Genomic DNA, 23,661 nt, shown 5'->3' with positions numbered 1-23,661 from the left:
TGAGGACTGTCAGTAAGTACAGAATTAACCCCTGATCTGTCAAACTAAAAGTTATACACAAACAGAGTTGTTACCAGTTATCTGTTATCGTTGTTCTTGAATGAGCAGCAATTCTCTTTTTACTTTCAAAAAGATTCTGATAAAATGTCTTCAAATTTTGTTGACATGTTTACTGTATTCACTGTGTGTGTGTGTGTGTGTGTGTGTGTGTGTGTGTGTGTGTGTGTGTGTCTGCAGACCAGTAGCAGTATGGCAGATGACCTGGATATCGAGGCGATGCTGGAGGCTCCGTACAGGAAGGTGAGAGTCAGTGTGTCCTTTGTGTTGCTGAGACTGTCAGCCAGACTCTACTGCTCCAGGTCCTCAGATAGGAACATAGTTTTATATTAACCAGTCGACTCCACACCTACTGATTCAAGACAGTTTCAGTTTTTAGAACTGAAGCTTAGAGCTTCTCTGATGAATGATTAATTCTACTTTTATTTTGACTTTTACAATCCATATTTCTTCCTTTTTAATATCTTAACACCGATGGTGACTAGTTGTTAAACAGGAAATGTAGACATCTCAAACATTGTACTTAGCGCAAATATATTTCTCACTCGTTACAATTGTATTTCAGATGCCTGAAATTATATTTTTACAACATAAAATTCAAGCAGACATGTCAAAGATCTAATTTTGACTAGTCAGAAATAGTTCTTGATATTTTGCATTTGTGATATCTGTATTGAAGATATCTACAGTGATCAATTCCACCAGTGAGATCTGTTGTTAATTGTTAAAGTCTTTCATTAGAACTGCAGTTATTCACAATTACACTATGGAAATATTGGAATTGTAAAAAGTCTTGAAGAAAACAAAAATATGTTCATTTTATAAATTACAGGACCTGATTTTCTTCACGGTGGGATCATTACGCCTGTGTTACGCCTCGTCTTCTATGTAAAATGCACACAGGCTGAATGATGGGGTGAAGTCGTTCCTCCTCTGAGCCGGCATCGGAGGTAATAACAGAGACAAAACAGAGGCTTCAGTGCAAATAACGGAGCTGTCAGGGCGGAACAACTCTGTATGTGTGTATATGAAGCACGTATGTTTACGCGCATGCTTTGCTTCCACAATGCCAGAACGTAATGTCAAAACACACACTGGGGCTGCGTTACATTGGCGTTGCTTCGTCCAAACAAAATGGCAAAGGCGGCATAACAGCGGAGCTTCGTTAAGGCACTGTGGCGGAACCACGATATAAAAAGGGCTCATATTTGTTCCTATTTAGCAATTTAGTCGAACTTTCTCTGTCAAAAGTGTGTTGAATTAGCTGTTAGCAGCTCCTGTTTTGAACAGGCAACTATCACTGGAATACTTCTACCTGAAGAAACTTAAAACATGATATTTAGGCAAGCAGTCTTTACATTTCTTGAGCTAGACTTCATAGTCGATCAATCACATTTTATTTGTATAGCGCTAAATCATAACCAAAGTTATCTCAAGACACTTTACAAAAAGAACAGGTCTAGGTCTTTTTACATTATTTTTTTGGCTTTTTATGCCTTTATTTTTTTAGGGAGAGGACAGCGGCGGAACTGGGAGAAGGGAGAGCGGGGATGACACGCAACATAAGGCAGAGGGCGGAACCCAGGGGCCGCCGCATCGAGGGCTATAGCCTCTGTATATGGTCGCCGATTTAACTGCGTAGTCCCAACTTATAAGGATTTTGGTAATTTGCAATTGAAAAGGCGTGCAGGTTCAAACTGCAGTGTACAGTTTTTTACAGTAATACAGAACATAAGTATTCACTGTAGCCTGGTCCGGCTACGTTCATTCAGAGGCTGCTCGTGTTGTTCTGTTGTGTGGTTTCAGTGCCCATCAATAAAATACACTAGAGCTTCACTGCTCTCATATCTTTTATATTTACAGACTCAGTTTTGGGTCACAGCAGACTGCAGGCTGTCTCTGAGCAGTAGAGTCAGGCTGACACTGACGATGACGATGATGATGATGATGATGGTGATGATGATGATGATGTTGGCGTTCCTTCACAGACTGTCATGAATAAATGCCCATCTATCTCTCTTTGTAGACTTGCCTAACGATTTCTCACCTCTACTCCCCTGAATGCCAGTGTGATCTGTCACAAACATGAAGGTAGTAAAATGCCCCCATCATGCATTGCTGTACTGTGGTCCCCATGGTAACATGACTGTGGTTCCCTTGGTAAATGTGTCACCTGGTTTTGGCCCGACCCATCCTGATGAGGAAGAGCTGAGGATTCTGGGAGATGAAAATTGGAGGGGGTTAGACAGGAGAGCAGTGTCAAGCTGTGTATTAATCAAAAGAGTATCGTGGGAAGGCAACATCACTGCATGGCTGCTAGAGCCACCATTAGCCATTAGCTTAGCATAAGCACCACTCTGCATCCCAGAAGCGAGCCGGGAATCAGAATGGTCTGAAGACAGAGAGCTGAGGAGGAACAAAGGTCTGCCTTGTTCAGAGTCAGGCTTCAACAGAGACCTGTTCTGCTCTCGGGTGAGGATGCAGACGGTTACGGGGTGGGAGTGGCTTATGCAGATGAGCTGCAGGTGAGCTCAATTAGAGGAAGTTTACAGGTGTACGGTCACATAGGTTGACACAGGAAGTAAACAGGTCCCTGAACAGGTGAGGGAGCTTTAATGTGGAGGGGGTGTCCATGGATCTGGTTTTGGGCTGAGTTGAGTGACTTAGACTCCTGTCTGCTTCAGGGCCCTTCAGAGGAGTCCCAGCACCCAAAACCAGCACAGCATCCACCTGGCTGAAGAAGAGCTGGACTGTGGAGTGTCTGTCTGCTGCTGGAGCTCCTTCCACACTGACCCCCCACACAGAGCACAGACTGCAGCCTTAGACTGACTGACTGCCCCGGACTGACCTCTGACCCCCCACATGCAAACCCTCGCCCCCACAGAACAATGTGTTGAATGTGACTCATTAAAATGTGTTTATATTCTCTCTTGCCCCCTACCCCTCCTCTCCCCTGCCCCCTTCCTGACACCTGAATGTTGCGTCTGCCTCCTCATGCTGTTCTCTGTCGACCTTAGGAGGACACCAAGAACCAGAGCCCAAATGGACAGGAGGACCGCAACAAGAGGTAACACATCCGCTCCATGTTTCTGTCCGTCTGTTCATCTGTTTGTCTTGGCTGCTCCTGCGGCTCCTGTTCTGGTGCCCATTCAGGTACCTGCCCCCCCCCCCACGGCAGGCCTGAATACCTCATCCTCCAGACTATCCAAACATGGGTTAATCTTCTTCTGCCTTTTTTCCTCTCCGTCTTTCCGTTTCTCATCCTATCCAGGTCTAATGAGGGGTGGAGCGGACAGTAGAGATCAATATCCAGATGTTTGAGTTGTTTCTTCGTCCCTTTCTGTCTCACTGTTAGAGAAATAGATTCCTCAAAAATGACCTTTTATAAAACAGAGCCAGGAAACAAACAGCTTTATTAATCTGATGGACATAATGCGTCTGCATGTTGTAGTTTTTGTGGGTTTGACACAGTTTAAATTTTATGTTTCTCAACCTTGATCCGCTCATCATCTGTGTGAAGCTCCCTGTGAGCTGCAGGGTGTGTTTTGTTGTCCTTCAGGCTCCATCTGTTGGTCAATAAGTTGTCAATAAACAACCATCATGCAGCAGGAGCAGGCCTGTGAGAATTGTGACTTTAAAACTGATTCGCGGCCGGACTCTGATTGGCTGCTCTGTGTCTGACAGGAAGAAGCGCAGTCGCAGCCGTGACAAGAAGCGCAGCAGAAGTCGAGAGAGAAAGAGGAGCCGGAGTCGAGAGCGTAAACGCAGCCGCAGCAGAGACAAGCGAAGAAGTCGCAGCAGAGAGCGACGTGGCAGCAGAGAGAGAGGAGGTCGCTACAGAGACCACCACAAGCAGTGAGTCACTCTGTCCTGAGAACAGGAAGTACCGTCATCAAACATCTGATCAGTTTTTATTCTCAATGTAGAGAAGATACAATAATCATCCTCACCACTGTCTCACTTTAACAGAGTTAATGTTTTCAGTTATCGTCAGCAAAACTCAGGAGAAAGTGTTTTTATATTTAATAGCTTAACATGATTCAAAAAAATAGTGAGCACGTGATACGACTTAGTAGGGTAAATTAGTTCTATGGAAACATGCTGAATTTATTAAGTAAGCAAGTGAACATAGTATTTACCGGGAAATTTCAAAGTAAAAGCCTTTGTCTATGATCTATGTAAAGACTGTGAATATAGAGACTGCAGCAGTGACCGCTCACTGCCTGTTGCTTTGTGTTTTCAGCCATCGGCGTTCAAAGAGTAAGAGTCCCTTCAGGAAGGAGAAGAGTCCAATCAGGTGAGCATTTGTGACTAAATGTTGATGTACGACAGCAGAGCCTGCAGTCGCCTGGGACTAATTGTTCTGTTTGTTTCTGTGTGTGTGTGTGTGTGTGTGTGTGTGTGTGTGTGTGTGTGTGTGTGTGTGTGTGTGTGTGTGTGTGTGTGTGTGTGTGTGTGTGTGTGTGTGTGTGTGTGTGTGTGTGTGTGTGTGTGTGTGTGTGCGCGCGCAGGCAGCCAATAGACAACTTGACTCCAGAGGAGCGTGATGCTCGCACGGTGTTCTGCATGCAGCTGGCTGCCAGAATACGACCTCGAGACCTGGAGGAGTTCTTCTCTGCTGTGGGGAAGGTAAAAACTTACACTAAATGTCATTCGGTGTGACCAGTCTTTATAAAAACATCCGAGGAGGGACTCTTTCCTTTAGAAAGCCGACAACTACCAAAACTCATGTAGACGTGCTCACTGCAGATACAGATATATTGATCTCTGAGTGTCTTTGATTGCTGCCGTGTTTCCTCTGCAGGTTCGAGATGTGAGGATGATCTCAGACAGGAACTCCCGTAGGTCAAAGGGCATCGCCTACATTGAGTTTATGGAGTCCAACTCAGTTCCTCTGGCCATCGGGCTGACGGGGCAAAGGCTGCTGGGAGTTCCTATCATCGTGCAGGCCTCACAGGTACACACACACACACACACACACACACACACACACACACACACACACACACACACAGACTGTGATTTAATTAATTCAATTGAACAGATCTCCTTAAGTTCATGTAAACAATAAGCTTTCAACACATCAGAGTGCCCTGCAGTCACTGACTGTGTGTGCGTGTGCGTGCGTGTGCGTGCGTGTGCGTGTGTGTGCGTGTGCGTGCGTGTGCGTGCGTGTGCGTGCGTGTGCGTGTGTGTGTGTGTGCGTGTGTGTGCGTGTGCGTTTAGGCGGAGAAGAACCGAGCAGCAGCAGCAGCAGCCAACAACCTGCAGAAGGGATCAACAGGTCCAATGAGGCTCTATGTCGGCTCACTGCACTTCAACATCACAGAGGAGATGCTGAGAGGAATCTTTGAGCCGTTCGGACGGGTCAGACACACACATGCACGTATAGTTGAAGTACAACGACACACTGTATACAGAACACGCATACAGTATACAGTATATACAGTAGAGGAAGAAGTATTCCCTACTTAAAATAGTTGATTACAAATGAAAGTACTGCATTCAAAATAATTAACATTAAATAAGTTCATGAATGATCTGAACGGGATGCAGAATGATATATTAATGATATTATTGATGACTTTAATGTTTCAGCTTATAAAGGTAAAGCTTTTTTTAATGACTGGGTTCATACAGCTGGGTAGTTTCATCTTAAAAAAGAACAAAAGTAGAAGTAGTTATGTAAATACTCAAGGAAACTACAAGTGCCTTGTATAATTACATCTGTATAAATACACAGAGAGGTGAAGTGTGTGTGCTGTGTTACAGATTGAGAGCATCCAGCTGATGATGGACAGTGAGACAGGACGCTCGAAAGGCTACGGCTTCATCACTGTGAGTTCTTCGTCCCTCATCATGATTAATGATGAGTTATGGATTATTTCTTCTGATGTCAGACCATCAGAGTTTCATTTTACAGACTGAATTATAGAAACTGATTATGTCTGTTTCTGTGCCTGTCTGACAGTTTTCCGATGCAGAGTGTGCTCAGAAAGCTCTGGAGCAGCTGAATGGCTTCGAGCTGGCAGGTCGACCGATGAAGGTGGGTCATGTGACGGAGCGCACCGACGCCTCCACAGCTTCCTCTTTCCTAGACAGCGACGAGCTGGAACGGACCGGCATCGACCTCGGAACCACCGGCCGTCTGCAGCTGATGGCCCGACTCGCCGAGGGTGAGACACCCATCAACAACCACCTCTATTATCCACCTCCATCCACCTGCTACTTCCAACATCCACCTCCAACATGCACCTGCTAACTCCAACATCCACCTCCAACATGCACCTGCTAACTCCAACATCCACCTCCAACATGCACCTGCTAACTCCAACATCCACCTCCAACATGCACCTGCTAACTCCAACATCCACCTCCAACATGCACCTGCTAACTCCAACATCCACCTCCAACATGCACCTGCTAACTCCAACATCCACCTCCAACATGGACCTGCTAACTCCAACATCCACCTCCAACATGGACCTGCTAACTCCACCATCCACCTCCAACATGCACCTGCTAACTCCAACATCCACCTCCAACATGCACCTGCTAACTCCAACATCCACCCGCTAATTCCAACATCCACCTCCAACATGCATCTGCTAACTCCAACATCCACCTCCAACATGCATCTGCTAACTCCAACATCCACCTCCAACATGCATCTGCTAACTCCAACATCCACCTCCAACATGCCCCCGCTAATTCCAACATCCACCTCCAACATGCCCCCGCTAATTCCAACATCCACCTCCAACGTGCACCTGCTGACTCCAACATCCACCTCCAACATGGACCTGCTAACTCCAACATCCACCTCCAACATGCACCTGCTGACTCCAACATGCATCTGCTAACTCCAACATCCACCCCCAACATCCACCTCCAACATGCACCCTCTAATTCCAACATCCACCTCCAACATGCACCCTCTAATTCCAACATCCACCTCCAACATGCACCCTCTAATTCCAACATCCACCTCCAACATGCACCCTCTAATTCCAACATCCACCTCCAACATGCACCCACTATCTCCAACATGCAACTGCTAACTCCAACATCCACCTCCAACATGCACCTGCTAACTCCAACATCCACCTCCAACATGCACCTGCTAATTCCTATATCCACCTCCAACATGGACCCACTAACTCCAACATGGACCCGCTAACATGCACCTGCTAATTCCTATATCCACCTCCAACATGGACCCACTAACTCCAACATGGACCCGCTAACATGCACCTGCTAACACAAACCTCCACCTCCAACATGCATTTGCTACTTCCAACATCCACCTCCAACATGGACCCGCTAACTCCAACATCCACCTCCAACATGGACCCGCTAACTCCAACATCCACCTCCAACATGGACCCGCTAACTCAAACATCGACCTCCAACATGGACCTGCTAACTTTCAACATCTACCTCTAATATCTACCTGTAACATCCACCATTAAAATTCAGTTGTATCACTCTCTCTCTCCCTCTCTGTCTGCGTGTGTGTGAAAACAGGTACTGGTCTACAGATCCCTCCTGCTGCTCAGCAGGCTCTGCAGATGAGTGGAGCGATCGCTATCGGAGCCATGGCTGCTGTGTCTGGTACACACACACACACACACACACACACACACACACACACACACACACACACACACACACACTTACACACACACACACAGAAACTCACAGCAGTGTATTAAGTGTTTGTCTCTTGACATTTGACAGTTTGTCAGGTTGATAACATTTAATAGAAACAAAAGGAAACACTTTTACTTTCAAACACAAACATCTGCTACATCTGTACATTTAATGTAACTACACATAAATTAGAAAAACGGTTATTCTGTATGGCATTGTTAACGTGTGCGTGTGTGTGTGTGTTGCAGCTGCCATGAATCCAGCTCTCAACATGAACATGAACTCTACTCCTCTGAATCTTCCCTCTCAGCCGCTCGCTACACACTGCTTCCAGCTGTCCAACATGTTCAACCCAAACAGGTACACACACACACACACACCTCTGTCTGTCTGTGTATGCACAGAAAACTGCTGCTGCTTCCAGCAATTGTGATTCCTCACCAGTTGTCCCCACAACCTGCTGACAATAACCACAACCTGCACAAGTCTGCAGTCATTCACCTGGAGCCTCTTACCTGCTCTGAACTGTCTGATTCCTGCTCTCAGTTTAGATTCAGTTAAATGAATTAGATTGTATTAGTTTAGATCGGATTACAGTAGATTGGATGAGATATACTGGATACGATGTAATAAAATCTGATTAATTAGATGGGATATGGGATTAGATACAATTAGATTGGGTCAGATTTGAACGGATAAAATTAAATGACTTTAAATTAATTTGATCTGATTAGATTATGTTAGATCCAAGTCAGTCGGAATGTATCGGGTTACATCGGATCAGATCAGGTTAGATTGGATCCTTGAAGATTAAACTGTTAGCTCGGGTCTAAATTCAGAGTTTATCGCTGGTGACAGATCAGGTTGTGTGGGTCAGGTACAGACGCAAGTTTAAACTTTATTCAAAATCTTTTCCCTGAATTATCCCTGATTGAATGCATGCTGGGTAATGTGTGTGTGTGTGTGTGTGTTGATGTGCAGCTGTGTGTGTGTTTCAGTGAGGAGGCTCCTGGCTGGGAGACGGATATCCAGCATGATGTCATAGAGGAGTGTAACAAACATGGAGGAGTTGTTCACATCTACGTCGACAAGAACTCGTCTGAGGTACACATCACACTCTGTTAGCGTGTGTGTGTGTGTGTGTGTGTGTGTGTGTGTGTGTGTGTGTACCTGTGTAGTGTGCAGAGACTCTTTGACCTCTGACCTCCACTTGTTTTCAGGGAAATGTTTATGTCAAGTGTCTGTCCATCCCCGCTGCCATGGCTGCCGTCAACTCTCTACATGGAAGATACTTTGCTGGTAAGACTTCCTGTCACATGACGTGTGCTCTGTGCTGTAAACCAATCAGAGAGCAGCTCTGATGTCTCACCTGTTTTTTCAGGTAAGATGATTACTGCGGCGTACGTCCCTCTGCCCACCTACCACAACCTGTTTCCAGAGTCTGCCACTGCCACACAGCTGCTGGCCCCGCCCCCACGACGGTGACTTATCAACAACACTGCCCTCTGATTGGTCACTGGACCTCCTTTTTTTTTTTTTTTTTACCTTCCCCTCCTATTGGTCGACACAGACGAGTCAGTTTTTTTTTGGTTCAAGTCTGAGAACGACAATGAGGGATGCTTTTTGTTTTCCTTCCTGTTTAGTTATTGTTGTGAATTCTAATTAGCATTTATGGGCGTGGCCTGTTTTTGGTATCGTCCAATGATTAAGCTCTGTGAGCTGTATTGAGGCCAGCTGATGATGAAGGTGGTCTCAGCTGATTGGTTGGAGTTCAAATGTTTTCTAATCAAGAATTTGATTTTGTAAAATCCTTGATTAAATTTTATTTTCAAGTCACTGAGCTGCTGTGTCGTCTTCTGCTGACAGGAGGAGTCTTTGATCGTGTGTGTGTGTGTGTGAGCCATATTTTAAAGTGGCAGTAAGCAACATGAACATTCCAATGTAAAAAACCTTCTGCCTCTCTGTATCACTCCGCTACACCAAGCATGTATGCGCATTTTGCAACTGGTGTGTGCCGCGCAGCTTGGTACTACCATTAGCTGTTACCGTAACAGCTACTGTTACCTGTCAAGAAGAAACAGGGCAAACTCTGCATCGCTTCACTTGTACAGAGCGGCTGTGATTGGCTCAGAATCTGGGAATTCTGAGTGGTTGTTTGTTTCCGACCGGACGACTTTTCTAACAAACTAAATACAAAGGGGCGGGCGCTCACAGACACAGATCAGTTATCAACATCATTTCACCTTTATGTTGTTAGGGAAATGCAATGATCAAAATTTGCTATTTTAACCAAATTCTTATGACATAATGTTGCCTACTGTAGCTTTAAAGTTTAGGGTTGAGAGTCCAATATGGGATTTGTGAGACTGATACAAATGGCAAACTTTACCAATTACTATTGGCGGCCATTAACCTGCATATTGGATTAGAAACAGAAATAGACCTTCAACGTGAACTGATTTTGTACCAATATGTACGTGCAAATGCTCTCAGAAGGCTGTCTTCTGAAACCAAATATACTTAAATTAATGAGCACTTCACACTATTATACATTACATGATGCTGTGATGCTCTGCTACATGTGCAGCAGACGGTGCTGAGAAGATTGTAAACTACAGACAAACCACATCATGAAACCATTTCTAAATCACCTCAGGCGTTGTGTTCTGAATTAAATGTTCTGTTATAACTTTTATATCAAAGAACATGAATGCTGATAGAAGAATAATCATAGGGTGATATTAATACTACACAATAATATAGATCACTGACATTAGTTGTGCTCTACAAAGGTAACAGTGGTAATAAAGAGAGTTGGACACACTTCAAATTTGATGTTTGATACTTACATAATATGACTTTCTAAAAACTTTTATAGCTTTATTTCTACAGCAGACGGGCTTCACAAAGTCAGTACGCCCACAGACATAAAATACAGACTGAAAAATATTTAAAACACTGCCTCATAACGGTCAAAGTCATAACTGTAATAATACTTCTAAGTATTAATACTCTTATTTAATGAATACAGTGTTGTATTGTTAGTGCACTTGTGTTAACAGAAAGGTCTTATAAAACGTTTAAAGATGATGGAGAGGAAAACAGGAAGAGAAGAACATGTAACACAGAGTTAAAGCAACAGTTACTTTTTGGTCACCTGGCTGTTAACAGCTCCTGCAGGTGATGTGTTCAAAGGTCGGGCTCGTTCAGGTGGATGACTGTGATGGTGATGTCATCGCGGTACCTCCTTGCCAGCTCTGCCGGCAGACTCAGCATCTTGGCCAATCGATTTGGTGCCACCGCTCCGTACCCATCATCCCCCAGGGCGTGGCGGAGCAGGTGGGTGGTAGTGTTTTCGTCTTCCAGCACTGACAGAACCCTACCCCTCCTCTCCAGCAGGAGGCGCTGCAGGCCGCCCAGCGTCAAGCCAGCACCAGGAATTAAGGGTCCTTGCTGCTGAAGGCCTGTCCATCAAACAACAAACAACTTTCTCTGTTTGCACTTCAAATTATAGTTGAACAGCTTTCATCATTTGCACTTTAACTTCTTTCAGCTCTTGGTGTGTGTCAGAAAAAGGGCGAATTTCAGCGAGATATACAAAGTCAAAGCAAAGACGCAATTGAAACGACATTTTCGTCATGTGTAATTCTGCAAGAATTCTGCTAGCTTTCTGCTAAGTTTCACCTTAGCTAATTCCGTCATGGTACCCAGCAGTTTTTCTGTTTTTGGTACTTTTTGGAGATTTTTCATGCAAATACGAAAACAATCCGACCTGCTGTCCTGCTTTTTTAGAAAGTGAAAATCTAGCAATAATTTTTGGGATATTTTACCACAAATTAGCAGGTATACTGTGCTAGCAAAACCTAGCAAACACAAGGCTAAACTAAGCTAATAAGCTAATGCTCGTAAGCTAATGAATTATTCATGGATGTAGACTTAGGAGCTTTGATAACATGCCAGGCGCCAACCCTTCGCCCCTTTGTACCCCAATCATATTCTCCAAATATGGTCATTTCTGGTCATTTCATGGTGGAGGCCAAATGCTGAACTGGAGGCTTCAAAAAGGCTGTCCAAAAAATCCTTTATTTATATGGTCTATGGGGTAGACAAGACGGTGTTCGGTGTTCTGTTTATCCGAAAGGGTGAATGATTGCGGGTTGTAGTCAGATGTAAGTAAACACAAAGTCCTCTGACCTGTCAGTTGTTCCCCCACCAGCTGGACCACCGTCTGTCTGTGCATCAGCTCCCAGAGTCCGTCAGTCGCCAGGACCAGGAACTTGTCAGAGGGTCTGATGCGATGTCGGGTGACCTCTGGCTGGGCGCTCAGGTAGGGTGGGGTCAGGTAGTGCAGCGGCGGTGTCCGGACCGCCTCGTTGACCACAGACATCACGTGTGGTCGGGTTTCATAGACACGATTCAGCATCTCTGCGCTCCATTTGAAGCGTACGTCACCGAACGCCCTGAAAGGCAGCAGCAGACCCAGCAGCCGATCGTGGCGGACCACCGTCCTCCACTCAGACGGAGGGTGTTCTCCCAAAATCCTTTGCAGTTCATCTGGGTTCTGTGCATTATGGTCATTTGTGAGGCTGATGGCTGACCAGCTTCCGTCTGACTCTTGGACACCCAGGACGGCCCGGCTGTCCCCCAGGTTGGCCACGTGGAGGACACCATTGGAGATGTGGGCGACACAGGCCGTGCAGCCAGACAGCGCCACCCGGAGGGGGGAGGACAGAGACATCCCCTCCCCAGGGAGAGACAACCGTCTGTAGACAGAGACAGGATTCACCGAAAGAAAATAGGACTGAGATCTCTATAAAGACTGCACTGTACTCTTTAATAAAGTGTCATGAGGGAACTTAGTGACTTATAAAATAGACAACATGTAAATATCAGGTGAGAAACTCCATCCGACAGGTTCTTAGAGGATCTGTGAAGCTCCAGTTTCAGGCTTTGTGTAGTTAAATAAGGCATACACTTAATCTGACTGTTAAGGACTCAAAGGCCAATCAGATCAGTTACTGTCACATACTGTCTGTCTGCTTCATTGTTTTGTAGAGCATCTGCATGGGTTGCTATGGTAGCTCCAACATCGACGCATCAGAAATGGAGATCCTTCCTCTCACCATCCAAACAATCACACTGTGAAATAGCTCTGCAGAACTATGGTACCACTGCAGTGGCCTGGAAACAGATGCTCTGATGCATTTCAGTCACTCTGGATGTGTTGGTGTCGTTGTGTGAAATAAAAGACACTATGAGATGTGAATTGCGCGGTCAGGTGTCTGGACACCCTTCCAAAGTTGGCCTGGATCTGATTTGCAAACGTTGTTTTTCAGGAGGTTTTCTGCTGTCCAGACTTTCTGAAATCAATATGGATTTGAAGCCTTCGCATTTGCAGTATATAGTATTATTATGGACTGTGTGTCTGGTGCAACGTTTGTGGAAAAAATCACAAGCGGCGCCCAGTTAGTGACGCGTTTTCCATCAGCCAGCAGTGGTTGGTCTGCCAGAGAGGGTAGGCGGAGCTAAGCGGCTGCTTTTCCGCTCTCTGCGAGTGTTGCGAGTAAACAGTAATCTACTATGGCTGAACAAACAAAGAAAAGATGGATGACTACAGATACAACTTCAACAAGAAGTGAAAATCCAAAGAAGAAGAAACAAACTCGACGCTCAGATGAAGCAAACAGTCTGAAAAGGAAAGCGACCGTCAGCCAGGAAAATCAAGAGTTACAACCGGAGCCGACCGTGGACGTCACACATGCAGCACTGGATATCTGGCAAGTGTGCTCCCGCAATTACCGTTTAACATCATAAGGTGCCGCCAAAGAGAAGGAAACTGAGATCTTCAAGATCACAACTTTAACTTAAAAAGGGAGACTTTGTCCTCCATCTCTTTAGTTGTGTTCAGGCCAAATGCAAAGCCAACTGTATACCATGTTCTACCATGGAATCATTCGTATTGTTAAGCACAACCGGCAAATGTTCGCCCTTCCAGATATGTTGTAAATTAAACGCCATCTTGTCTGGGTTAATACCATCATCCAGAGGTTCATACAGTGGGGTTCATTTCCCCTCCTTCCCCAGGAACTGTGTCTGGATGAACTTTCTTGCTACTTGAGGCTGACCAGTGCCCAGTGTGATGAGCTGTTAGCTCGGATCAGTACCAGGATTTCTCTGATGGACACCAACTACCGGCGTTCTGTTTCAGCTGTGGAGCGCCTGTCCATCTGTCTCCGCTGAGTGGCAGTTTCACTGTATCTAGCAAGTCACAGGTGGGCTGAGATCTGTCTCACTACAGCGCTATGAAGCCACAACAAACAGATGTTACTGAGATTTAATGACAATAAACAGGCTGAGAGGATGCTGAGAGAACTACATCAGGAGGCAGGTTTTCTTTGTGAGGTCTAACCTCAAAACAAACTTTTAAAATGCTTCTTTTTCAATGGCGGTTGGATCCTACTTTTAGAATGCACATTGCTTTGGGTCTGATTTACATTGAAGTGAGGAGAAAACTGAAACTGCAGCTTTAACTTTGCTGATACAAAATGTCACAATAAAAGAGTCGAACAGAACGAGGACCTGGGTGAGGACACGGACAGGTGGACCTGGGCTTCCACAGAAAGGTCGTAGTCAAGGCGACGGAAAGCGTTCACCAGTGCTGATGTCACTCTCCCGCCATCCTGCAGCCAATCAGAGCAGAGACAGATGATGACATCACATTATATGAAACGTTTAGAGCTGATTTCACTTCCTGTCAGCGGGTCAGGAGGATCAGGACTAAAGAAATCCATCAGGATATTTTTACCTCCACAATTTTTAAATGAAATCAGACTTTTTTGTGTGTGATTAATTAGTTCCAGAGATGCTGCTGTTGAATGTTTTTAAATGATTACCACAACAACTAGACTCAGGTTATCGCCGTTGTGTTGAGACAAAGACACATCGAACCACAACTTTCTGACTGAACGGACCGGGTCTGATTGAGTCCCTGTTAATTCAGAAACTGAAATGTCCAATTGTGTTTACCAAGCTGAAACCTTGAGGGCTGGGAAATGAAGCCAACGCAGAAGTGCCAAAACTGCAGTTCCATGAGTGTCCACTTGAGGCTGTCTCCTAAAGTGAGTCAGGCCCCATAGAGCCCCATGTTAAAATGTCCAAACGTTCCAAACACTTGAAGCTTCTTTAGTCAGATAAATAAACAACTCTGGTCAGCTACCACCACAAATATCTAGTCCTGTAGAAAATATGATTGTTAATTATCTCATTCGCCAGCTAATGAATTAGTCAAGTGTGCAGACTGTTTAGCTTCTGTATGGCTCCACCCTCTCTTCCAAAAATGGTCATTCCTGACTCTAAAAGCAAACCAAGTTGGCTTTTGACCAAGCCCTGGATGAAGTCACCGTGGCCACGTCTCTTTTTTTTTTACAGCCTATGGCTCTCAGCTGGGACAAGACATCAGATGGACGGGTCAGTTTGGGCTTCCAACTCAAAATGTTGTGTTTCTGACCGGGGACCAGGTAGACCAGGTCTAATTACGTCAGTGTGATCAGGTCTGTTTGGTCCCTTTAGCTGTTTTTTTATAACGATTTAATGCCGCTCAGATTCAGGCAGGTTTTCTTTTTCTGTACTTTTTGGGGCCACAATTTTGTACGCATAAAGACCTCCACTTTGTTTTATTGTTTTGACTCTCCGACATGTCAGAAGGTCTGATTACCTCCTCCTCATCCTCCTCCTCGACCACCTCCTCGTCCTCTTTGTCCTCGTCTTCCAGCCTCTCCTGCCAGTAGTTTCGGAGGCTGTGGAAGGAGTTCTCTCCTCCGTCAAGGCAGCTGTGGTCTTGAGGGTATTTGTGCCACTCCAGCAGCGGTGGTATGGCCCGTTCTTCCTCAACTGCCTGTTCGAGTTCTGCCAGCATCCTCAACGGCAGCGTTGCCACGGCGATGTAGTAGAGGAGCCTCTGGCTGACGGTGTGAGCGCACGCCGGCCCCGCGTGACCATCAAACACACCGAACAGCACGCCGCCACGGCCCGGCAGGCAGGTAGCACTGCTCCGACGGTCCTCACCAGGGTGGTTGGATGGCAACATGTTACTATGGAAACCCAAAACCCCATGGGAGGCGGGGCCTCTGGGGAGGGTGTGGCTATATTCGTTGGCCTGGCAACAGAAAACAGTCACACAGATCAGTAGTTTGACTTTTTGACTGACAAACACCTTTAATGACGGATCTCACCTTTAAGATGCGACTAATCTGAGCAGAACTCATTGTTCCCGCCTCCTGTCCTGTCCTGTACTTCCTTCTCCCACTGCCTGCTGGGTAATGGAGTCTTGGGAGCTCAGGGGGCGGCACAGAGGAGGAGAGGGAGCAGCACTGCTGGAGCTCAAACATGCAACGTCCACTGAGGGCTCCTTTTCTGCCCAGCATGGCTGCTCACCGGGAGAACCAGAGGGAGAACCACAGAACAACCAGAGGGAGAACCAGAGGGAGAACCAGCAGGAAAACCACAGAACAACCAGAGGGAGAACCAGAGGGAGAACCAGCAGGACAGCAGAGGGAGAACCAGAGGGAGAACCAGCAGGACAGCAGAGGGAGAACCAGAGGGAGAACCAGCAGGACAACCAGCAGGACAACCAGAGGGAGAACCAGAGGGAGAACCAGCAGGACAACCAGAGGGAGAACCAGCAGGACAACCAGAGGGAGAACCAGAGGGAGAACCAGCTGGACAACCAGAGGGAGAACTAGCAAAGAAATAAACAGAAGAACGGTCAGGAGAACCAACAAATAAATAAATTATTTATTTATAAATACAGAAAAGATAAAACAATTTGTATGCATGAATTATATCAATATATGTATTTTAAAATGCATATATAAATATGCAGAGAAATAAAAGAACAAATAAATATATATATCATATATACTTATATATATATATTTATTCTTTCCTCTCGTTGTATTTGCACATTTATATTTATTTTTACAGATGTATTCTTTTCCATGGCACTCCTGACTCCATACACCTGCTGCTGATGGTTTCACATCACAGACAGTTCGTGTTTAACAATCACCTGAAGTTTATTTACCTGTGAGTTAATACAAAACGTGTTTTCTCCTGACTCACATGGAAGTTATCGCACTGAGAAAGAGAAGCACACTGATTAAAAACAATGTTTAAGTTTGTTTGAACTCTTCCTCTGTCTTGTGGCTCGGGCTAGAGGCTGAACAGAAGATTAATGAAGTTAAAAACTCACCTGGTGTTTGTTGAAGTGTTCCTTTCCTCTTCGCTTTAATCCTCAGCCCAGTTAAAAGTGTGTCCGTCTTGTTTCCTGAAGCAGATCGTCTCTTTTCACAGAGGTCATGACCTTTCCATGTAGCCGGACAGGTGTGCTGTTGAAGGTTGTTTGTACACTCTCAGTCTGTGACCTTTGACAGCTTCACATCCGGACAGTAATCAGTAATCCATTAACCTGCTGGCTGTGAGGCCCCGCCCACCTCTAGGTGACTGTGAAGCCCCGCCCCCAAACAATCTCAGTTTCAATATTTCTTCCTTTGAAAGTTCAAAAGAGGAGAAATCCACAAAGTGACCTTAAGAAAATAGATATATGAAAATCTAAAGGACATAAAGCTGTACAGACGGAAGATGCTGTGAAGGAGGTGGTAGGTAAAGTACTTCAGTAATAGTTGTTGTAGTGGTTATTTGTGGTGGTAGTTGTTGTTTTAATAGACCTAGTAGAAGTTATTGTAATTGTAGTTGTGGTAGTGATTGTTGTTGGAGTAGTAAAATAGTATTAATAGAAGTATTATTAGTAGTAATTGTAGTACTAGTAGTTTTAGTAGCAGTGAATGAGTAGTTTTACTTGTAGTAGAAGCAGTTTGACAGTAGATTTGTTGTAGAAGTAGTAGTAGAAGTTTAAGTAGTTATAATGCTAGTAGTAGTATTAGTAGCCTTACTACTAATAGTAAGAATGTAGTATTATCAGCAGTGGTGTTAGACTCTTACTACTACTTGTGGTAGTGACAGCAGTTATAGTAGTGGCAGAAGAAGTTGTGGTAGTACTTTAAGTAGTAGTTGAAAAAGTAGTTGTAGTCACATTATTAGTAGTAGTCATAGTAGTAGTAGAGGTAGTAGAAGTACTAATAGGAATAATGTAGTATTATGAGTAGACTCTTGTGGTAGTGACAGCAGTTATAGTAGTATTAGACAAGAACTTCTCTACTGGAGGGATGAACGACTTACAAGCAGACATCTTCTCAGTTGGTCTTTGACGTTGCTGGTGGAGAGCGCTGTCTGAAACTGACATCCAAAGTCTGTCTCTGGTGTTCAGCTGGGTTGAGATCTTCTGACTGTGAAGGCCATAGAGTCTAATTCACATATCTTAGCATAATATCAGTATTATAAAGTAATTATACTATTCAGTGACCCTTGAACCCAGTGGCTGGGGGAATCATCATCCTGTCATCTGTGATTATCACCCTTTGGTAGATATGATCAATCCGTCTTCATCAACAGGCTGTCAACCACAACTAAAGTAACTGTACATTAATGAGTGGGCTGGTTTAATCCTTTCTGCAGGTTAATGATGAATCTTTGATTCAGGCCAAAGTTAATGACGGAGCTCCACAAGGTCCAACACTCTGTCTTGGGACAGTAGTCTTTAACATTATCATAATTAGTATTAGTAGATGTAGGCCTAGTAGTAGTAGTAAACCAAACTTATGTTGTAATAAATGTTATTTGACATTTCCGACGGAAACTGAACGCAGCACAACTTGCGTGTGTCAATGTGTGTGTGTGTGTGTGTGTGTGTGTGTGTGTGTGTGTGTGTGTGTGCGTGTGTGTGTGAGGGAGGGACCGTGTGCAGACCGCGTGTGGCGCAGAGAATAGAAAACAAACACAGTTTTGGGGTCTGAGGTGAGTTTGAGCTCCGGCCGATCAATCTGCTCTTTTCTCCCCGAAGCAGGCTTGCCGCCGCCGGGCTGCGGTGTCGCTCCGCCCCGGTGTGATTCATGCGGAGAGGAGGCGCCGCGGAGCGGACAATCTCCTGCTGTTAAATCCGCTGTGGAACATATGCTAACCTGCTAGCATACTAGCTGACAGTAAGACAGCTATGGACCTCATTACAGGCCGCCTCTCGCCGCACACAGGGCCGGAGGAGGAACCGTCCGTCCGGACGAAGCGAAGTTCATCCCGGAGCGGAACCTCCAGCTGGTGGCCGCAGAGAGCCGACTGTTAGCGGCATCAGGCCGTGAGAAACCAAGGGGGCGGTGCTGCCTCTGGGGGATGCTGATTCACAATAACAAACCGTTAGCTTTAAGTGGAGGTAACAGAGACATCGACGTTATCTCCAAAAAACTTTAACAAACAGTGACAATAACAGTGCATTTATTGCAGACACAAGAGCTGAAATGTACAAAAAAACAAGTTTCACCTGAACTCATCAGTCCGTCAGCAGCCACAGGAGACTGTTATTACACCGCAGCTGTAAATAAAGTTTACAGCAAACATTAGCAGCCATCATCATCCTCTGCTGTCACTTCCTTCAGTGTGTCAGAGTTTTATTTCACAGTGAACCGAGACTCTCCTGGACTGATGGTCAAACAAGACGTCAGCTTTGACATAATAATGGTTTGTTATTGTAATCCAGTTATTAAAGCTCAGTCCAGTTTGTCTCTATCAGCAACATGGACTCACCTGTTCATCAGAGTAGATGTTGGTCTGTGTAATGTTAGGGTGATATGTAGAGGAGACATTTACACTCTCCCTCTCTATGTCTGTCTCTCTATCTGATCTCTATCTGCCTGTCTGTGTCTCTATCTGATCTCTATCTGCCTGTCTGTCTGTCCAGTAGTCGTGGTGATGAGCACTAGTGAGTGTTTCGGTTGTGGCCGCAGTGGTCACTGGGTGAAGAACTGTCCGAGTGGTGGCCGAGGGAGAGGCAAAGGACGCGGCAGAGGCAAAGGTGACACCAACGTACATCATTATATTATATTGTATTATAATAAATATGTTTTAAAATTAAAATAATCTTATGTTATAATACAGCATACATTGTTGTAATAAATATAAGTGGTTTGATGGTGGAGATATTCCACATGCAAAGCTGAGAATGAGCTCCCAGCCTTCAGAAAAGTTTTTTTAAAGAGACTGTGTGCATGTGCAAAACCTTTACTGATATATGTAAACATCTAGTTTATATGTTAACCAACAACATGAGATAAGTGTTAGATAAATCTAGAGGAGTAGTGAGTAGATCCCAAAGCTTTAAAACGTAAACTACTAAACTAATGTCCTTAACCTTTGTGTGTTTCAGATCTGTTCTGTTATCGCTGTGGGGAACTCGGACATGTCGCCAGAGACTGTGAGAGGACTGAGGACGGTGAGAACACACACGCAAACACCCTGTAAATTCCTACCTGCTCTTTAAAGTACAGGTGTGGACTTGTAAAACAACCATTGACAGAGCCTTTATGTGACTCAGTAACACTGTCAGACTCAAGATGGCTGGATAAGTAAGCATCCTTTGGAGACACTAAAGGCTTTATTCTGTTTTAAACACATTCGAACTCCTTAACACATGAACACATACACTTACTTTAAAAGAAACACATACACTTACTTTAAAAGATCCTTTACGACTGAAGGCAGTTTGAACCCGGCTCTGAGTGTGTATCAGGAGAGCTCCTAGTAAATAAGTTTTGATGTTAACGTATAAAGCTGTATGACGTGACATTAGAAGACCCTGTCGCCCCTGCAGCCTGTTATAACTGCGGGAGAGGAGGTCACATCTCCAGAGACTGCAAGGAGCCTAAGAAGGAGCGAGAGCAGCTGTGCTACAACTGTGGGAAGGCTGGACATATGGCCCGAGACTGCAACCACGCCCACGAGCAGAAATGCTACTCCTGCGGTGGCTTCGGACACATCCAGAAATGCTGCGAGAAGGTCAAATGCTACAGGTAATACTACGACTACCTCAAATTCTTCAGTTAAACCAATGCTACAATTAACAGTAACAGGTGAACCAATACTACAGGTAAATTAATACTATAGCTAAACTAATATGACAGGTAAACAGATGTTACAGGAAAAATAAGAGCTGCTCGTCAACTAACAGCTACAGGTAAACTAATAGTACATTTAACCGAATACCACAGTTACACTGATGCTACAGGTATGCTATCAACTACAGGTAAACTAGCACTTAAGGTAAACTGATGCTACAGGTAAACTCATACTAAAGTATACTATTACTAGAGTAAAACTGATGCTTCAGGTATGCTGTCAACTACAGGTAAGCTAATACTAAAGGTAAACTGATGCTACAGGTAAGCTAACAACTACAGGTGAACTATTACTACAGTTAAACTGATGCTACGGGCAAACTAACAACTACAGGTAAACTAATACTAAAGGTTAACTGATCAATAAGTAACGTGATGCCACAGGTAAACTAACAGCTACAGGTTAGCTCACAGGTACAGGTAAACAAATAGCTTCAAGTAAGCCATTTGCTACAGGTGAGCCAACAGCAACAGGAAACTAATGTTTCAGGTAAGATAACAGCTATGGGTCAACCAACAACTACAGGTAAACTTACTGCGACAGGTAAATTAACACATTAATAAACGTATTGCTTTCAGCTTCAGGTAGGCTTCCAGCTTCCAGTAAATTTATGCTATTGGGAGTTTTACAGTTCTAAGTGAATAAATGCGGTAAATTTATTACGATAACAGCTAGAGGTAAACTAATGTTACAGGTAAGCTAACGTCTACAATTCAACGTATACTACGGGTATGCTAACAACTACCGATAAAGTAATGCTACAGGCAAGCTAACAGCTACTGGTGAACTCACAGGTACAGGGAAAGAAATATCTTCAAGTAAGCTAATTGCTACAGGTGAGCTAACAGCAGCGGGTGAATAATGTTACAAGAAAGCTAACAGCTGCAGGTACAGTAACAACAACAAAATAACTAATTGCTACAGGTAAATTAACAGCTACAGGTAGGCTAACAGCTAGCGCTAAACTATTGCTATTGGTAATCTTACAGCTGCAGGACAATTTATGCTACGAGTAACTTTAGCTACAGGTAAGCTAAATGCTACATGTAAATTTATGTGACAGGTAAGCAAACTATTACAAGTAAATGTATTCTTGGGGTAGCTAACAACTACAGGTAAACTAATACTGTATATAAAATAAACGCTTCAAGTAAAGTTAAGCTACAAATAAGCTAATAGTTACAGGTAAGCTAACTGCAGTGAAGGTTTAAGAAAAAGACAGGTTAGTTTCAGTGTGTGTTGTACTTGCTGGTTTCTAAGAGAAACCAGTTGAAGCAGAGCTAGCAGTGTTAGCAGTGGATGTGTTTGCTGCAGGTGTGGGGAGATTGGCCACGTTGCGGTGCACTGCAGCAAGGCGTCGGAGTTGAACTGCTATAACTGCGGGAAGTCGGGTCACCTGGCCAAGGAGTGCACCATCGAGGCCACCGCCTAGCTGCCACCCAAACCTCGACCTCACCCTCTTTTATCTCTTCTTTCTTTCTCATTATTCTTTCTCTGTGATCCTCCTCTTCTCATTGGCCTGGAGGCCTGTCAGTCAGCCTCACAGCAGCCAATCAGAGCAGGCTGAGGAAGGAAAAGGGTGGACACTATAAAACAAAAACAGATTTCTTCTGCATTTTTAAAAGAAAAACCAGAATTTGTGTTTTTAGTTTGGTAGCAGTGTCATCATGTACAAAGCTTTGTTTAAGAATCCTTTCTGCACAGCCGATTGGCTGAGAGAGTAGAGTGATTTAAAAAAAGGTAAGCCCCTCCTCACTGTCCTAAAGAGGGCGGGGCTTCAACAGAGAAATGTTTGACAAAAGTTTCTTTCTTCCAACATGGTGATTAACTTCATTTTCTTTTTCTGGACAAAACAAAGTTTGACTGAAAGACACGTGATTGGCTCCGACTTCAGCAAACAGCCAATCAAATCACAGATCTGACCACATCATTGCATCATGGGGGAACGAAAGATCCAGTCAGAGCAGGTAACAGGAGACGACAAAAGGAACATCAATTATAAATATTTTAAAGGTGCTTTTTGTTGCTGTTTGGACCTCATGGAGCGACTCTTTGATGGAGAGTAATTATTACAATGATAAAACACGCAAAAAAAAAAGTCAATTTTAGGTTTGGAAAGAGGAGAATGTTTTCACAGAAAAATCCAAATGTTATTTTTCTACAATATATCATATAGAGCTACTATAAAAATGTCATTTGGTTGTACTGCAGCCTGTAAGTTTAACCTGACAATAAAAACATGGAGGAGGATGAAGGGACAAACTCCTGTCTGTTCAGCTTATTTCACAACAACACAAACACACATGGAAAGTTCTGTAATTCTGCAAAGGAAGGTCAGGTTTATTTTCACAGCACCATTCAACAAGGAGCTAAAGAGCTTTACATGAGAAAGAACAGGTCATATATTAAAACATAAATACAAAATATATTAACTGGATTTAAAAGATAACTTTAAAAGAAAATATCTAAATTTTGCAGTGAGAAAAATGCTCATTGTAAGACTAAGTTTAGTTTTTAACACTAATTTGGATGTTTCATTTGAGATGCCACGCAGGGACTATCATTACTATTTTTGTAATAAATGAGAAATGACTTTTAATACAGATGTGCAGCACATAGAAGTATGATTGATTAATACATGTATTATTTTGTATTATATTTTTTGTATATTTTGGCAGTTGGAAGCTTTTACATTAAAAAGAGCCCTAGGATGGAGCCTTGCGGAACCCCATGTCTGATTTAGTCAAAACTGTTGATAAAAACAAGCATTTAACCATATCACATGGTCAATATTAGCAGAATGAGTTTGCTCAATTGGTATGAACCTAAGTAACAATAATAACAATAACAATAACTTTATTGATCCCCAAAGGGAAATTCCCTTGTCTGGCA

General features: G+C 44.1%; 3 protein-coding genes across 9 annotated transcripts; 2 read left to right on the top strand and 1 right to left on the bottom strand.

The window, feature by feature from the left end:
- Positions 1–240: 240 nt before the first annotated feature.
- On the top strand, positions 241–9,546 carry LOC138605748 (RNA-binding protein 39-like). 3 transcript variants are annotated; one of them, XM_069678168.1, is made up of 15 exons: positions 279–300; positions 2,084–2,148; positions 3,075–3,124; positions 3,742–3,912; positions 4,301–4,354; positions 4,569–4,686; positions 4,862–5,014; positions 5,284–5,424; positions 5,830–5,895; positions 6,029–6,233; positions 7,585–7,671; positions 7,959–8,070; positions 8,709–8,814; positions 8,931–9,009; positions 9,092–9,546. In XM_069678168.1, the coding sequence occupies exons 2-15, from the start codon at positions 2,143–2,145 to the stop codon at positions 9,193–9,195; spliced, it is 1,452 nt and encodes a 483-aa protein (XP_069534269.1). In that variant the 5' UTR covers positions 279–300; positions 2,084–2,142; the 3' UTR covers positions 9,196–9,546. The 3 variants fall into 3 exon arrangements, 2 of the variants coding, with proteins under 2 accessions (XP_069534268.1, XP_069534269.1); XM_069678167.1 differs by lacking the exon at positions 2,084–2,148 and having other exon boundaries at positions 241–300; XR_011309328.1 differs by lacking the exons at positions 2,084–2,148; positions 9,092–9,546 and having other exon boundaries at positions 241–300; positions 8,692–8,814.
- Positions 9,547–10,789: 1,243 nt separating this feature from the next.
- LOC138605747 (pyruvate dehydrogenase [acetyl-transferring]-phosphatase 1, mitochondrial-like) lies at positions 10,790–16,133 on the bottom strand. Its single transcript, XM_069678166.1, has 5 exons — positions 15,942–16,133; positions 15,425–15,865; positions 14,290–14,390; positions 11,905–12,473; positions 10,790–11,174 (listed from the first exon to the last, which is right to left on the bottom strand). The coding sequence occupies exons 1-5, from the start codon at positions 16,131–16,133 to the stop codon at positions 10,900–10,902; spliced, it is 1,578 nt and encodes a 525-aa protein (XP_069534267.1). The 3' UTR covers positions 10,790–10,899.
- A 2,414-nt stretch (positions 16,134–18,547) lies between these two features.
- On the top strand, positions 18,548–23,104 carry cnbpb (CCHC-type zinc finger, nucleic acid binding protein b). Of its 5 annotated transcripts, none has more exons than XM_069678003.1 (5): positions 18,548–18,621; positions 19,559–19,669; positions 20,021–20,086; positions 20,465–20,663; positions 22,084–23,104. In XM_069678003.1, exons 2-5 carry the CDS (start codon positions 19,567–19,569, stop codon positions 22,199–22,201), a joined length of 486 nt encoding a protein of 161 aa, XP_069534104.1. In that variant the 5' UTR covers positions 18,548–18,621; positions 19,559–19,566; the 3' UTR covers positions 22,202–23,104. The 5 variants fall into 5 exon arrangements, with proteins under 5 accessions (XP_069534104.1, XP_069534103.1, XP_069534102.1 ...); XM_069678002.1 differs by having other exon boundaries at positions 18,556–18,621; positions 19,556–19,669; XM_069678001.1 differs by lacking the exon at positions 18,548–18,621 and adding an exon at positions 18,633–19,030 and having other exon boundaries at positions 19,556–19,669.
- The last annotated feature ends 557 nt before the right edge of the window (positions 23,105–23,661 follow it).

The sequence above is a fragment of the Semicossyphus pulcher genome, unplaced genomic scaffold, assembly GCF_022749685.1.
Source record: "Semicossyphus pulcher isolate SPU_LCO1_2020_fin unplaced genomic scaffold, fSemPul1.0.p SCAF_3, whole genome shotgun sequence".
In the NCBI taxonomy this organism is placed as follows: Eukaryota; Metazoa; Chordata; class Actinopteri; order Labriformes; family Labridae; genus Semicossyphus; species Semicossyphus pulcher.
Note: the sequence above shows the minus strand (reverse complement) of the source record. Positions and strands in the feature narration are given on the sequence as shown.

Coding starts and splice junctions, on each gene's coding strand:
- LOC138605748 (XM_069678167.1), top strand. CDS start 250: ATGGCAGATGACCTGGATATCGAGGCGATGCTGGAGGCTCCGTACAGG. Junction 301..3,074: donor TGGAGGCTCCGTACAGGAAG/GTGAGAGTCAGT, acceptor TGTCGACCTTAG/GAGGACACCAAGAACCAGAG. Junction 9,010..9,091: donor ACATGGAAGATACTTTGCTG/GTAAGACTTCCT, acceptor CTGTTTTTTCAG/GTAAGATGATTACTGCGGCG.
- LOC138605747 (XM_069678166.1), bottom strand. CDS start 16,133: ATGCTGGGCAGAAAAGGAGCCCTCAGTGGACGTTGCATGTTTGAGCTC. Junction 14,391..15,424: donor AGGAGGAGGATGAGGAGGAG/GTAATCAGACCT, acceptor GATTGGCTGCAG/GATGGCGGGAGAGTGACATC. Junction 12,474..14,289: donor CTGTCCGTGTCCTCACCCAG/GTCCTCGTTCTG, acceptor CTCTGTCTACAG/ACGGTTGTCTCTCCCTGGGG.
- cnbpb (XM_069678001.1), top strand. CDS start 18,991: ATGCTGATTCACAATAACAAACCGTTAGCTTTAAGTGGAG. Junction 19,031..19,555: donor ACCGTTAGCTTTAAGTGGAG/GTAACAGAGACA, acceptor CTGTCTGTCCAG/TAGTCGTGGTGATGAGCACT. Junction 19,670..20,020: donor AGGACGCGGCAGAGGCAAAG/GTGACACCAACG, acceptor TGTGTGTTTCAG/ATCTGTTCTGTTATCGCTGT.